The sequence below is a fragment of the Piliocolobus tephrosceles genome, chromosome 15 (genome assembly GCF_002776525.5).
Source record: "Piliocolobus tephrosceles isolate RC106 chromosome 15, ASM277652v3, whole genome shotgun sequence".
NCBI lineage: Eukaryota > Metazoa > Chordata > Mammalia > Primates > Cercopithecidae > Piliocolobus > Piliocolobus tephrosceles.
Genome location: NC_045448.1, coordinates 61,189,385 through 61,203,774, shown reverse-complemented (window position 1 = coordinate 61,203,774; position 14,390 = coordinate 61,189,385). Strand labels below are relative to the sequence as shown.

General features: G+C 39.7%; 1 protein-coding gene across 2 annotated transcripts in view; it reads right to left on the bottom strand.

Moving 5' to 3' along the window:
* PAPOLG (poly(A) polymerase gamma) overlaps positions 1-14,390 on the bottom strand; it is a 42,151-nt gene that overhangs the window by 25,610 nt on the left and 2,151 nt on the right. For both annotated transcript variants that reach the window (XM_023228303.1, XM_023228304.1), the window contains exons 2-7: positions 12,492-12,653; positions 10,713-10,779; positions 3,956-4,037; positions 3,615-3,724; positions 2,063-2,116; positions 927-1,038 (exon numbers count right to left, since the gene is read on the bottom strand). In XM_023228303.1, coding sequence (XP_023084071.1) covers positions 927-1,038; positions 2,063-2,116; positions 3,615-3,724; positions 3,956-4,037; positions 10,713-10,779; positions 12,492-12,653 — 587 coding nt within the window. The remainder of the gene's footprint in view (positions 1-926; positions 1,039-2,062; positions 2,117-3,614; positions 3,725-3,955; positions 4,038-10,712; positions 10,780-12,491; positions 12,654-14,390) is intronic.

Genomic DNA, 14,390 nt, shown 5'->3' with positions numbered 1-14,390 from the left:
CCTCAGGTGATCTGCCTGCCTCGGCCTCCCAAAGTGCTGGGATTAGACGCATGAACCACCGCACCCGGCCTCTTTTCTTTTTTCTAGACAAGGTCTCGCTCTGTCACCTAGGCTAGAGTGCAGTGGTGTAATCATGGCTCACTGCAGCCTCCACCTCCTGAGCTCAGGTGATCCTCCCACCTCAGCCTCCTGAGTAGCTGGAACTAAAGGCGAGTGCCACTACATCCAACTAAATTTTTTGTATTTTTGGTAGAGATGGGGTTTCAACATGTTATCCCAGCTGGTCTGGAACTCCCGGACTCAAGTAATCCATTCACCTTGGCCTCCCAAAGTGCTGGGATTATAGGCGTGAGCCACCACGCCCGGCCAGATTTTCTTCTTATATGTTAACCAAAACAAAATATTACAATTGATTGTAGACACAAATAAGAATCTAGCTGTCTTCTATCAGGTCAAATATTAAAGAGATTTGCAAAATGTAAAAAAAAAAAAAAAAAAGTCATTCTTCACACACAAGTTTATATTAATTTAAAATGGGTTCATTATTTATAAATGACTAAGTATTTTTTAAATTTATCAGTTTTTATTTCTAACATGGTAAATATTGACAGATATAATCCACATAAACAAAAGCTTTTTGGGGTCCTCCATAAATCTTAAAAGTGCAAAGAAGTCTTGAGATCAGTAAGTTTGAGAACCACTACTATATATATATATATATATATATATACACACACACACACACACACAGTCTTTCAAATAAATTCGTGGTTTTTAGGATTCTTAAATGTGGTCACATTACCTGTATAAAGAAAATTACATTTTAAACTGAGTCCAATCTCCAAAATTGAATTAATAGTCAATTTTGCAAAAATTTATCTAATTGTTTTGAAGCAGGTATCTGAGATTTCTTTTTAGAAGCTTACCATTTAAGCTGCGAATACACCTTATATCAAGGCTTCTCAGGCGAGAGTCGTCTCTTAGATCTAAATTATCTGATATGGTTTGTATTGAAAGTCTTGCAAAGACTAGATCAATCTTTGGAAAGATGCGAAAAAAGAGAAAAAAATTACATTTTCTCCTTTCAATCCATCCTCTCCCATCCCACCATAAAAATGTGAAAAGCTCTGATTATTAGTTTGGGAAGTTCTACCAAAGCTTCAACAGGCCTATGTAGGCAATCTCACATGGGAAAATCACTGTAAAGTTTTGTTAAGGTAATTAAACTTTCAAATTAATGAAAGCATTTAAATTTTAGCATATATGCCAAGCATTTAAAAAAAAAAATCAAAGCCTTATGAGCAAATTTCTAGATAAAGATAGAAGATCCAACACACATTTACATTTGCTCCCTCTTGAAACCTCACTAAAATACCAGGAAAATTTAATTTTTTTGTTTAGTATTATTTTTATTTTAAACGCAAAATTCACTAGGACAAAGAACAGAAAGTGACAACAGCAAAAGCTATGAAAGCTGGAAAGCAGATGGACAAGTGGTAACAGACCCAGTAGACCTAAGAAAGCAGGTAAAAATGTTGTATCTAGGAAATAAGGTCAGGAGGCTGTAAATAAATACAGATATAAATAAAAAGGCACATTTAAAGAATAAAATAGTATTCTTAGAAATTAAAAATATGGGCCGGGCGCAGGGGCTCACACCTGTAATCCCACCATTTTGGGAGGCCGAGGCGGGTGGATCACGAGGTCAGGAGATTGAGACCATCCTGGCTAACATGATGAAACCCCACTTCTACTAAAAATACAAAAAATTAGCCAGGTATGGTGGTGTGTGCCTGGAATCCCAGCCACTCAGGAGGCTGAGGTGGAAGGATCACTTGAACTCAGGTGCTCAAAGGTGCAGTGAGCTATGATTGTGTCACTATACTCCAGCCTGGGCCACAGAGTTAGACCCCATCTCTTTATTTAAAAAAAAAAAAAAAAAAAAAAAAAAGGAGATTATTTGATTTTTAAAAATATGCACTTATGTTAAGCCTGACTTCAGAAAACAAACTTACAAGTTAAACAGTTCAATTGTAAAGTCACAAAAATATTAAACACTTACTTCAATACCATCAAATTCAAATTTTATAACAGGTACAAAGGCATCTTCCACAGCCTACAAAAAAGGAAAACAATCATAACATATAGGTGTAATCCCTTCTTTATCCTTCCTAACTACCAATAATGTGAATATCTTTGCTCCCAGTTTGTATTTTAACTCAACAAAGTGAAAATGCTTTTGGTCTTACATTCCAGGTATTTCTACTTTGTGACCTATATTATGTAAGAAACACAAAATGCCTACAACAGTATCTAATTTATTATCCCTCTAAAAATATTCCTCAGAACTGGAAAGCAAAACTGCTATTGTCTGCAGCCCTAAAAAAGAATGAGTTCATGTCCTTTGCAGGGACATGGATGAAACTGGAAGCCATCATTCTCAGCAAACATAGGAACAGAAAACCAAACACTGCATGTTCCCACTCATAAGTAAGAGTTGAACAATGAGAACACATGGACACAGGGAGAGGAACATCACACACTGGGGCCTGTCCAGGGGTGGGGAACAAGGGGAGGGAGAACATTAGGACAAATACCTAATGCATGCAGGGCTTTAAACCTAGATGACGGGTTGACGGGTGCAGCAAACCATCATGGCACATGTATACCTATGTAACAAACCTGCACGTTCTGCACATATATCCCAGAACTTAAAGTAAAATTAAAAAAAAAAAAAAACAAACCAAAAAAAACCCAAAAAGCTGCTATCATCTGGGTACTTATAATTTCTTGAGTCTAAACTGAAAACTGATTATTTGGAAAGGCTACTAGGGTTAGAAATTTTAAAATAATGAGAGCTCATGATTTATATATTAAAAATTTAATTAATACAGTTGAGATTAGTAGAAATAATGGTTTTCTGAGTCTTCCTTAACTCCCCAACCTAACAAATTCTTAACTTCCTTGTCTAAAAACATTCCCAGATTCCCCAAATATCACAGATTCTTTGACCTTCACCTTATTCTAACACTTCAGAATGCATTAACACTGTTTTGTTTATTTAGTTCACATAACCCCCTCTTCAATAAACAATGTCAGGTTTACTATTGTATCTGTAAGACTAATGACAGCATCTAACAAATTACTGGTGCTGAAATTTTATTTGCTGAATGAATGGCTAGATATACACATATAAAGAGTTACTAACTGAACCTTACACATAATAGCACTCATCATAAAAATTTGGTATATATCAATCATTATTGGCTATTACAGTAAATGGTTTATGTAAATATCTCATCAATACTCAAAAACCTTATAAAAACATTATTACCACATCTCCATTTTACAGATTGGGAAACAGGCTCAGAGGATTACGTTACCTAACCAAGATCTAGGAGCCATTATGTAGTAGATTCTAGACGCCAACTCAAGTCTGTATAACTCTAAGGCCTATGTTCTTAATCATCATTTAATCATCACTTATTAAAGTTACTCTTATTAAATATCTCCTAATAGTAACTTAGGAGGTATTTCAATAGTCTTAAGCCCTAGCTTTTATAGATATTTGTCCTAATCTAAATTCAAAATATTAAATGCCAGAGGATACTTACTCTTAAGTTTCTAATGCCATCTTGATGTTTCAATTTTTCAAAAAAAGACTGAAAAAAATCAGATCTCTCCACATGTCTTGGAGCTACACAAAGTGCATCAATGTCAGCTCCTGTAAATTAAAGTAGTTCTTAAGAAGAATATATTATGTGTTATATTTTTTGTTAAAGTACACTCAAACATATGCACAGAAGAAGGTACGGAAGCTGAGTACAAGAAAATGTTAACAATGATTAGCTGTAAGTAGTGAAATAATGGGAACTTTGTTCTCCTGTATTTTCTAATTATGAACAAGAGTTTGTCATTCAATGTTCTTAGCACTAAAACACAGAAAAGCAGTTACCTTTCGTGTGTACTCCAAGCCTATAGGATCCAAACGTGAAAATTTTACCACCAACAGTAGCCACAACAGAAGGTGGGAGGTTCTAAAATAAAGTTAAGCAGAAGACATTCAATTATTCAAATTATTTAGCATAAAAGTCACCTCAATGTTGGCTGCGCGTGGTAGCTCACACCTGTAATCCCAGCACTTTGGGAGGCTGAGGCCAGCGGATCACCTGAGGTCAGGAGTTTGAGACCAGCCTGGCCAACATGGCAAAACCCCTTCTCTACTAGGAACACAAAAGTTAGCTGGGCCTGGTTGTGGACGCCTGTAATCCTAGCTACTTGGTAGGCTGAGACAGGAGAATCACTTGAACCTGGGAGGTGGAGGTTGCAGTGAGCCGCGATCACGCCATTGCACTCTAGCCTGGGGAACAAGAGTGAAACTCCGCCTCAAAAAATAATAAAAAAAAAAAATCACCATAATGTCTACTGGCCTTTATTGAGCAAATGATTAGAGTTGTCAACTTTGTCAAGATTAGATTTACAAAAGTACTTCACAGATCCTCTGACTGTGATTTAAAGTAGTAGGGGTATTACCAGAGGGAAGACAAAACAAATTCACCCCCACAACACATGCATACATCTCTCTCTGAAGAAAAGCTTTTCTTTTTAATCACTTGACCATACATGTCTCCTCCAATTGCCTGTCTTTCGCTTCATCACTCTTTTGGTAGTCACCAAGGAACTCTCACCAAACTAATGTGCTTTCAGCTCTCTAAAACATAATACTCTTGGCCAATCCATATCCCCTTTAGTTTTTGTGACAGGTATGTTTAATTTCTCGATTCTAGCTCTACAACCTTTCTGTAAGAACGGGGTCATTCCTGACATGATCTCCTTATGAGAGCTATTCCAACAAGCTTAATTAACATTTCTTGGATTATAACGTAATTAAAATACTACCTTTTGGCTGGGCATGGTCATGTCTGTAATCCCAGCACTTTGGGAGACTGAGGCAAGAGGACCACTTGTGTCCAGTTCAAGACCAGCCTGGCAAAACAATGAGACTCCATCTCTACAAAAAATAAAAAATTAGCTGGGCATGGTGGTGTGTGCCTCTAGTCCCAGCTACTAGGGAGGTTGCGATGGGAGGACTGCTTGAGCCCAGGAGGTTGAGCCTCAGCAAGAGTGAAACCCTACCTTAAAAAAAAAAAAAAAAGAAAAGAAAAAAAGCTAATTTTCGCCTCTCTTCAGAGCCAATTCCAAAAGCCCATCAGATATTCACTCAAGTATCCTGATCCACTTCAATATCCAGCCTCAAGCAAGCAAAAAAATTCATTCCAATGCTAACAGATATTGCTTCTGAGTTCTCTATTTTTGTTCCTCATTATCTTCACTGCCCAAACCTTTTCCTTCTTCTTGGCTTACCAATTCTTAGCTTATATCCCTCAAATTTGTGGCCTCCTTTCTATTCAACGAATACTCCCCTAATTCTAGGTTATTTAATGGCATCCTAAACTACCCTCTAATGAATCTTCCTTTTCTCTTTCACTATCTTGTATAAAATTCACTGGCTGATGTTCTTAAATTACTCTATTAAATATAGCTGTTCTACTCAAAAGTTGCCAATGCCTTCTTCTCTAACTACTGAGGTAAGGATCCTTGGGCCTGCTGTTGAAAATATCCACATGTTCCTAGGGATCTTTCTTGCCTTCTTATCTTCCTTTCTGAAGCTTCAACTACCAACCAACCAACCAACCAACATGGTCACAGAATCCAGCCTCCTTTCCACTGCATTTGCCATTGTCCCCACCTCAAGTGCTTGCCCATCCTCTCTGGGCATCTTTTGTTTTTTGTTTTTTGTTTTTTTTTAAAAAAAAACAGATGGAAATGGGGTCTCACTGTGTTGCCCAGGCTGAAGTGAGCACAGCAGTGTGATCTTAGCTCACCACAGCCTCAAACTACTGAGCACAAAATATTCCTCCTGCCTTGACTTCCAGAGTATCTGAGACTATAGGCATATACCACCGCGCCTGGATAATTTTTAAATAATTTTTGTAAAGATGGGGTCTTGCTTTGTTGCCCAGGCTGGTCTCAAGTTCCTGTTTTTAAGCGATACCCCTGTCTCGGCCTCCCAAAGTGTTGAGATCACAGGCATGAGCCACAGTATCCAGCTTCTGGCTATCAGTATTATCCACTTTTGGAAGTTCACTTCAAGTTCCACCTCTTCCATGAAGCCTTCCCTGGTTATCCTTACCCCCTTAACAAGCTTTTTTTTCCTGTGTGCTCTCTGCCCTTAAAATTCTTAAATTCCTTTTTGCTATATTTACTGACTTTTTTGGTATGTAAAATCATATTTCATATTTAATCTTTAATCATATTTAAATTTCTCAAAGTTAAGAACTTTGTCTACTACTTCTCTGTATTTTCTCACAATGCCCAGTACAATTTCTGAAGAGTAATATGTGCTGATTAACTTCACCTTGAATAAAAGTATCTATATAATAGAATATTATGCTTAACGCCTCTGTGTAATGAATATTAACGTTCAGAGTATCACAAATAATTTTATAGCTAAAAAGAAGTCAGTAAATTTATTAATCAGATTTTTTAAAGAGACAGAGTCTCGTTATGTTGCCAGGCTGGCCTTGAACTCCTGGGCTCAAGATCTTCCTGCTTCAGCCTCCTGAGTAGCTGGAGGCAGGCACCACTATGCCCAGGAATCTATAAATTTATTCATAATTAACACGAATAAAATGGACAGATAAGCCAGGACCTTAAAAAAATCTTTTAGTTCATATTTCTACTTTGAGAAGTCTGATTCTTGTATGATTTATGAGAAAGTGATACGCTAAATCACAGTTTGCCACGGCCATAGTATCTAACTAAAATTATTTGATCTGGGGTTCTATACTATTTAAAGGTTAAATATCCCAATTGTGTATGGATTCAAATCATCTTTGATTGAACACAAATCCTTCAGTTACCTTCCAAAGTAAAATATACATAAAGAGAATTATAGGCTGTGAGTGGTGGCTCTTGCCTGCAATCCTAACACTGCGGGAGGCTGAGGTGAAAGGTTCACTTGAGCTCAAGAGTTCAAGATCAGCCTGGGCAACACAGTGAGACCTCATGACTTTTGTTTTAATTTGAAAAAAAAAAAAGAGAGAATTATAGGTTGGGCATGGTTGCGACTCATGCCTGTAATCTCAACACTTTGGGAAGCCAAGGCAGGAGGATCACCTGAGTACAAGAGTTTGAGGCCAGCCTGGGCAACATGGCAAGACCCTATCTCTACAAAAAAAAAAAAAAAAAAATGTAGCTGGGCATCAGGATGTGTACCTGTAGTCTCTGCTACTTGGGGGGGCTGGGGTGGGAGGATTGCTTGAGCCCAGGAGTTTGAGGCTATAGTGAGACATGATTATGTATGCCACTGCACCACAGCTTGGGAGACAGATATCCTTCCCGCATTCCCCCCACATGAAAGAGACAATTATAATTCACATAGAAAAATGACCTCATCTGCTCAATGGAAGATGTTAACTTTTTTTTTTTTTTTATTACTTGTGACTAGAATTTCACCTACTCAGAATTTGACTCATCCAATAACTTCAACTATTGATAACCCTGCTGAGTTCAGAAATGAGGCAGACGGCCTTTTGGCAACAAAAGTAAAGAGCATAAAGACCATGTTAAACTCAATGACTGTAGTCTTGAGGAGACTCAACTTTATTCTGAGCCCACTGTTTAAAGCTGTAAAAGAAAGAATTCTAGATCGGGTGTGGTGGCTCATGCCTATAATCCTAGCACTTTGGGAGGCCAAGGCGGGTGGATTGCTTGAACTCAGAAGTTTGAGATCAGCGTGGCCAACATGGCAAAACCCTGTCTCTATCAAAGATACAAAAATTATCCAGGCGTGGTGGCACATGCCTGTGGTCCCAGCTACGCAGGAGGACTGCTGGAGCCTGGGAGGCGGAGGTTGCAGTGAGCTGAGATCGGGCCACTGTATTCCAACCTGGGTGAGACTCCCACCTCCAAAAAAAAAAAAATTCTGCAGGTGTTTACCTAATTTCTAAATCCATGCAGATTAAGGGGCAGAAAGGGACTTTACAGGTAGACACACTGACAACTGTGAGACGTTACCTTTCAACCGATTGCTGTTAGAGCAAAGATGGGAAAACTATGAAAAACAAAAACCTTAAAATGTAACAGTATTGTCTACCTAGTGATGAAGCAAATGGTATCACCCAGTTGAACATTCTCTCCCTCATTCTGGTACAGCCAGTAAAATAATCTTCACAGTGGTGATTCTCAGACAACAATAAAAATTCAATTGTGAGGCTGGGCACGGTGGCTCACACCTGTAAGTCAAGAGCCGAGGTGAGATCGTGCCACTGCACTACAGCCTGGGTGACATAGCGAGATTCTGCTTCCAAATAATAAAAAATAAAAAAAAATAAAATTTAGGCTGGGCGCGGTGGCTCACGCCTGTAATCCCGGCACTGTGGGAGGCTGAGGCAGGTGGATCACTTTGGGAGGCCAAAGAGAACGGATCACTTGAGGTCAGGAGTTCGAGACCAGCCTGGCCAACATGGTGAAACCCCATCTCTACTAAAAATACAAAAATTAGCTGGTGGCATGCACCTGTAATCCCAGCTACTTGGGAGGCTGAGGCAAGAGAACTGTTTGAACCCAGGGCAGAGGCTGCAGTGAGCCAAGATTATGCCACTGCACTGCAGCCTGGGTAACAGAGAGAGACCATGTCTCAAACAAAACCAAAACCAAGGCCAGGTGTGCTCGCTCACACCTGTAATCCCAGCACTTTGGGAGGCCGAAGAGAACGGATCACTTGAGGGCAGGAGTTCGAGACCAGCCTGGCCAACATGGTGAAACCCCATCTCTACTAAAAATACAAAAATTAGCTGGTGGCATGGTGGCATGCACCTGTAATCCCAGCTACTTGGGAGGCTAAGACAGGAGAATCACTTGAACCTGGGAGGTAGAGGTTGCTGTGAGCTGAGATCTCACCACTGCACTCCAGCCAGGGCGACAGAGCAAGATTATGTCTCCAAACAAAAACAAAAACAATTATATTCAAAATATAGTTGGCCTTCCATATCTGCAGGTTCCATATCTGCAGATTCAACCAATTGTGCACGGATAAAAAATACTGGGGGGGAAAAGTCATAAAAAATAAAGCAAATTTAGGCAAGGCGCAGTGGCTCATGCCTGTAATTCCAGCACTTTGGAAGGCTGAGGTCGGAGGACTGCTGGAAACCAGGAGTTTGAGACCAGCCTGGGTAATATAGTGAGACTCTTGTCTCTACAAAAAATAATGAAGAAAATAAGCCAAGCACAATTGTGCATTCCTACAGCTACAGCTATTCAGGAGGCTGAGGTGGGAGGATCACTTGAGCTCAGGAGTTTGAGACTGCAGTGAGCTATATAATTGTGCCACTGTACTGCAGCTTGGGTGACAGAGGGAGATTCTATCTATAAAAAAAATAAAATAAAATTTATGGTCGGGCACGGTGGCTCATGCCTGTAATGCCAACACTTGGGGAGGCTGAGGTGAGATCGTGCCATCGCACTACAGCCTGGGCGACAGAGCGAGACTCTGTCTCCAAAAAAAATAATAATAATAATAAATAAAATTTAGGCTGGGCGCAGTGGCTCATGCCTGTAATCCCAGCACTGTGGGAGGCTGAAGCAGGTGGATCACCTGAGATCAGGAGTTCAAGACCAGCCTGGTCAACATGATGAAACCACGTCTCTACTAAAAATACAAAAATTAGTCCGGAGTGGTGGTACACGCCTGTAGTCCCAGCTACTCAGGAGGTTGAGGCAAGAGAATCGCTTGAACCTGGGAGGAGTAGGTTGCAGTGAGCCAAGATTGCGCCACTGTACTCCAGCCTGGGCGAAAGAGTGAGATTCCATCTCAAAAAAAAAAAAAAAAAAAAATTAAACATGCTAATAAAAAAAAAATTATAGTGACAACTATTTACATAGCATTAACATTGTATTAGATATTTTAAGTAATCTAGAAATGATTGAAAGTATGCAAAAGGATATGAAAGGGTAACATGCAAATATGTACTATATTATTTTATATAAGGAACCTGAGCATCCACAGATTTTAGTATCTTTGGAGGTCACAGAACCAATCCCCCGGAGGATACCAAGGGAGGACCGCACTACACAAAGCAGGAAAATGTAATCAATTTCAGGGGAAAAATAGTTAAGCTACAGGAGGGGAGAAGAGTTCTGTAGTTATAAATTAGTTTGCAAATTCCTATGTCTTAGGAACCAAGCAGGTAGGCAAGTAAGGGAATCCCACATGAGAAACATAGTAACTGCTCAACTAACCACCTTGCAAAGAAAACAGGAGTGGTGGGGGCCATGAGGCAATGGAAGATAGGAGCCCAATCCCCTTCAAGCCTCTTCCTGCTGTGCACAAAGGCAGGCCCAGCATTGCCGGATCTAATACTTTATAAATAAACAGTTGAAATGTGATTTTTAAGTAAAATCTGATATTTGGCCTACTACATACGAGTCAAACAAGACAATTATGTGGACTCACAGCTATATATCGGCTACTTCTGGGTAAATCCTCATCTACTTAGAAATTCAACCGTCTAGACCAGTTCACTCCTATGTATACCAGAGAGCCAAGCTTTGATGATGTATTTCAGATACTTCTCAACACCTGCATCTTATTGCCAGGATGAATGACTAAGATATAATAAAAACAAGAATTCCACATAGTTTAGTCTTACCTTACTCTCACTGACATCAGAAATCCATTCTTTTACTAAATTGTTCAATTTACCAAGAACCACTAGCCTAAAAAAAAAACAAAAAGGCTTCAGATTAAAATGAACAAACAGTATTTTTAAAAACCCATATAGGCAATACCCTTTGTGTTGATATTAGGGTAAAACCAAAACATACATGCAATAATGCTATCACATCTATTGACACAGGGCCATCTCTTTGGCATTCTTAGATCCTTCACAGTGTCAAAGAGGTGATAAATCTGATTACAATATTTTAAGTTTTTGAGCTATGTTCAAAATTCAAAAACCCTAATAAAAACCATAAAATTGCCTTCAATGAGGCTCTAAAGGCCTAGTGAATTGTCAACTTTCTTGGCTTTACTATGGAATTAATTCAATTCAATGTGGTAACAGAAGCTAGAATTGCTAGTAATAGGTCTTTGACTAATTAAAATGGGCAAACTAATTACTGGCTAATTTCTGTCTAATAGTATTAAAGAAGTTTAGTATTATTAAAACAAACTTATAACCAATGGCATAAATGAATCCACATTTAGAAGAGAAAAGCAGGGTTTAAGACATCCCAAAGAAGGCCAAGTGCGGTGGCTCAGGCCTTTAATCCCAGCACTTTGGGAGGCCGAGGTGGGAAGATCACGAGGTCAGGAGATTGACACCATCCTGGCTAACACGGTGAAATCCCGTCTCTACTAAAAATACAAAAAAAATTAGCTGGCCGTGGCGGCATGCGCCTGTAGTCCCAGCTGCTGGGGAGGCTGAGGCAACAGAATGGCGTGAATCCGGGAGGCGAAGCTTGCAGTGAGCCAAGATCATGCCACTGCACTCCAGCCTGGGTGACATAGCAAGACTCTGTCTCAAAAAAAAAAAAAAAAAAAAAAGACATCCCAAAGATAACATGCAAAACTGAACTTCTGTCCAAATTTACTCCTTCAAGGTGCCAAGACCAAAAATCTTGGCCATCATCCTTGACCTCTCTCACACACACATTCCAGTCATTAAACTCTAAGAACCCTACCTTTAAAATATATCCAGATTTCTACTTTTTATTACCTCTATGACCATCCTCCAGGTTCTAGCCACCATTATTTCCTCCTGGGGCTATTATAATTGCTAGATAACTGGTTTCTCTGCTCTGCCCTTGCACTTCTCTTAAGATTACTCTCAATACAGCAGCCAGAGTGACTGTTAAAACTTTTGTAAGTCCAGTCATGTCAACCTTCTCAAAACTCTAACAGCTTCTCACTTCACTCAGAATAAACCAAACCTTGACACCTTACAAGGTCCTAAGAGCTCTTGCCCTCCAAGCTCCTTACCACCTTGCTTTCTGCAAGCCTATATTTTCCTGCTTCCTCAATACTGATACCCAGGGTATCTTGCTATGTACTCTTCAAATACACCACTTCAAGAGTTCTGCCTAGAACACTTTTCCCTCAGATAGACACATGGCTCCTTCTTTCATCTTTAAATATTCCCTTAAATGTGACTTTCTCAATGAGGCTTTCCCTGAAACCTCTACCCCCTCAGCTTTTTTTCAGTAGCACTTATCATGTGTAATATTACTCACGAGTATAATACTGATATTATTGATGACAAATCTCTTCCTCTAACCCCTACCTAAAATGTAAGCTCCAAGAGGGCCAAGACTTTTCTTTTTGTCATTTCTGCACCTGTATGTAGAGACATAGTAGGTATTCAATATGTTCGTAGAATTAATGATTAAACAAGGCACTGTCAAATATTTTATGGTTTTCAGTGACACACCTGTGGTTCAATTCTTCCTCATCTTCAAACACTCCAAATGGTTTCATGGCGTCAATTAATTTCTGTGTGTAAATATGATCAATTTCTTTAGGACACGCCAAACTAATTGGAGAGGTAATTCCATAATGCTTTTGTTGACACTGGCTGTCCAGCACAGTGTTTCTGTTCAAGAAAATAAGAAAAACGAAACAACAGAAAAAAATTAAAGTATGTATCATACTGATACATTGAATCTCTCAATCTACTCATGTTAATTCAGTTACCTTAAAAGTTTACTTAGTACTAACAGTGGGGGCAGATACTTTCTTTTAAAGGAAAAAAAGGTATTTTATGTTTATGTTTATGAAGGGGCTATTCATACTGCCTGCAGCTTTCATGGTTAGGATGTCTTTTCAAGCCAAACGCAGCATGTGTTGGCATCAAGACAACTGTACCAACACCACTCAGCTCAAACCCAGAGTTTGATTGGGATCTGCGCCAGGGCCACCTCCACTACCCTGCAGACTTAAGTCAAGTACCATCCAGATTCTAGAATCTTTGAAAAGCAGTCAACCACTTGAAAGAAAGCTTTTAGTAAAAACAATGGGGTTTTTTCCCCCAGGAAAGAAACGAAAACATCCCATTAGAAGGTCCTTGTGAAATAATCTGGCTTTTAAAAAGAAATCACAATTAGATTTGTCCTTGGGAAACCTAGGTTAACATCCTCTGCTTGAATCAGAGTTTACAGTCCTAGAATTTTGCAACTCTAGTTAATTATCCTCTTCATTTTAGACTGGTACCCATACCATCTTCACATTGAAATAAAATTCTTTACACTACTGGCAATCTTTTGGAAGATACATGAGCCACCCTCTAAAGATCTTAGCCATCAGGAAACTACGGTCTTGAATAAAGTACAACAGAAGTTCGGAGATTTTTCTTTTTTTTTTTTTTTTGAGATGGAGTCTCTCTCTGTTTCCCAGGCTGAAGTGCACTAGGGAGATCTCAGCTCACTGCAACCTCCGCCTCTTGGGTTCAAACAATTCTCCTGCCTCAGCCTCCCAAGTAGCTGGGATTACAGGAGTGTGCCACCACACCCAGCTAATTTTTGTATTGGTAGTAGAGATGGAGTTTCGCCATGTTGGCCAGGCTGGTCGCGAACTCCTGACCTCAGGTGATCCACCAGTCTCGGCCTCCCACAGTGCTGGGATCACAGGCGTGAGCCACTGCGCTCGGCCAACTGAAGTTCTGAGATTTTGAGTTTACACAAACTAATTAACTTCAAAATAAATTCTGGGACCAACAGGGGTTGGCAAACCTTTTAATTTTGCTATGAAAGTGAAAACATACACACTAAACAACCAACGTTACCATTTGTCTTCACCATGTTCCACGAAGGGCCATTAACACCAAGAGTAAGAATGTAATCTCAAAATCAGAATCAATCTTTCAAGTTAAATAAATTAGCCCTGTAAAAAATAACACACTATAGAGATCGTTTAATTGTTTTTGGATTTTAACTTGTCAAAACACTGTCTTACCCCTACTAAGTGCACAGAGTAAGACACGCTCTTTAGATAAGGATCTCATTAGAGGCCAGGCATGGTGGCTCATGCCTGTAATCCCAGTACTCTGGGAGGCCGAGGTGGGTGGATTACCTGAGGTCAGAAGCTCAAGACCAACCTGGACAACATGGTGAAACCCCGTCTCTACTGAAAATACAAAAAATTAGCCGGGCGTGGTGGCGGACGTCTGTAATCCCGGCTACTTGGGAGGCTGAGGCAGGAGATTCGCTTGAACCCAGGAGGTGGAGGTTGCAGTGAACTGAGATCGCACCACTGCACTCCAGCCTGGGCAACAAGAGCGAAACTCCGTCTCAAAAAAAAAAAAAAAAAAGATCTCATTAGGTAGAGAGGGAGA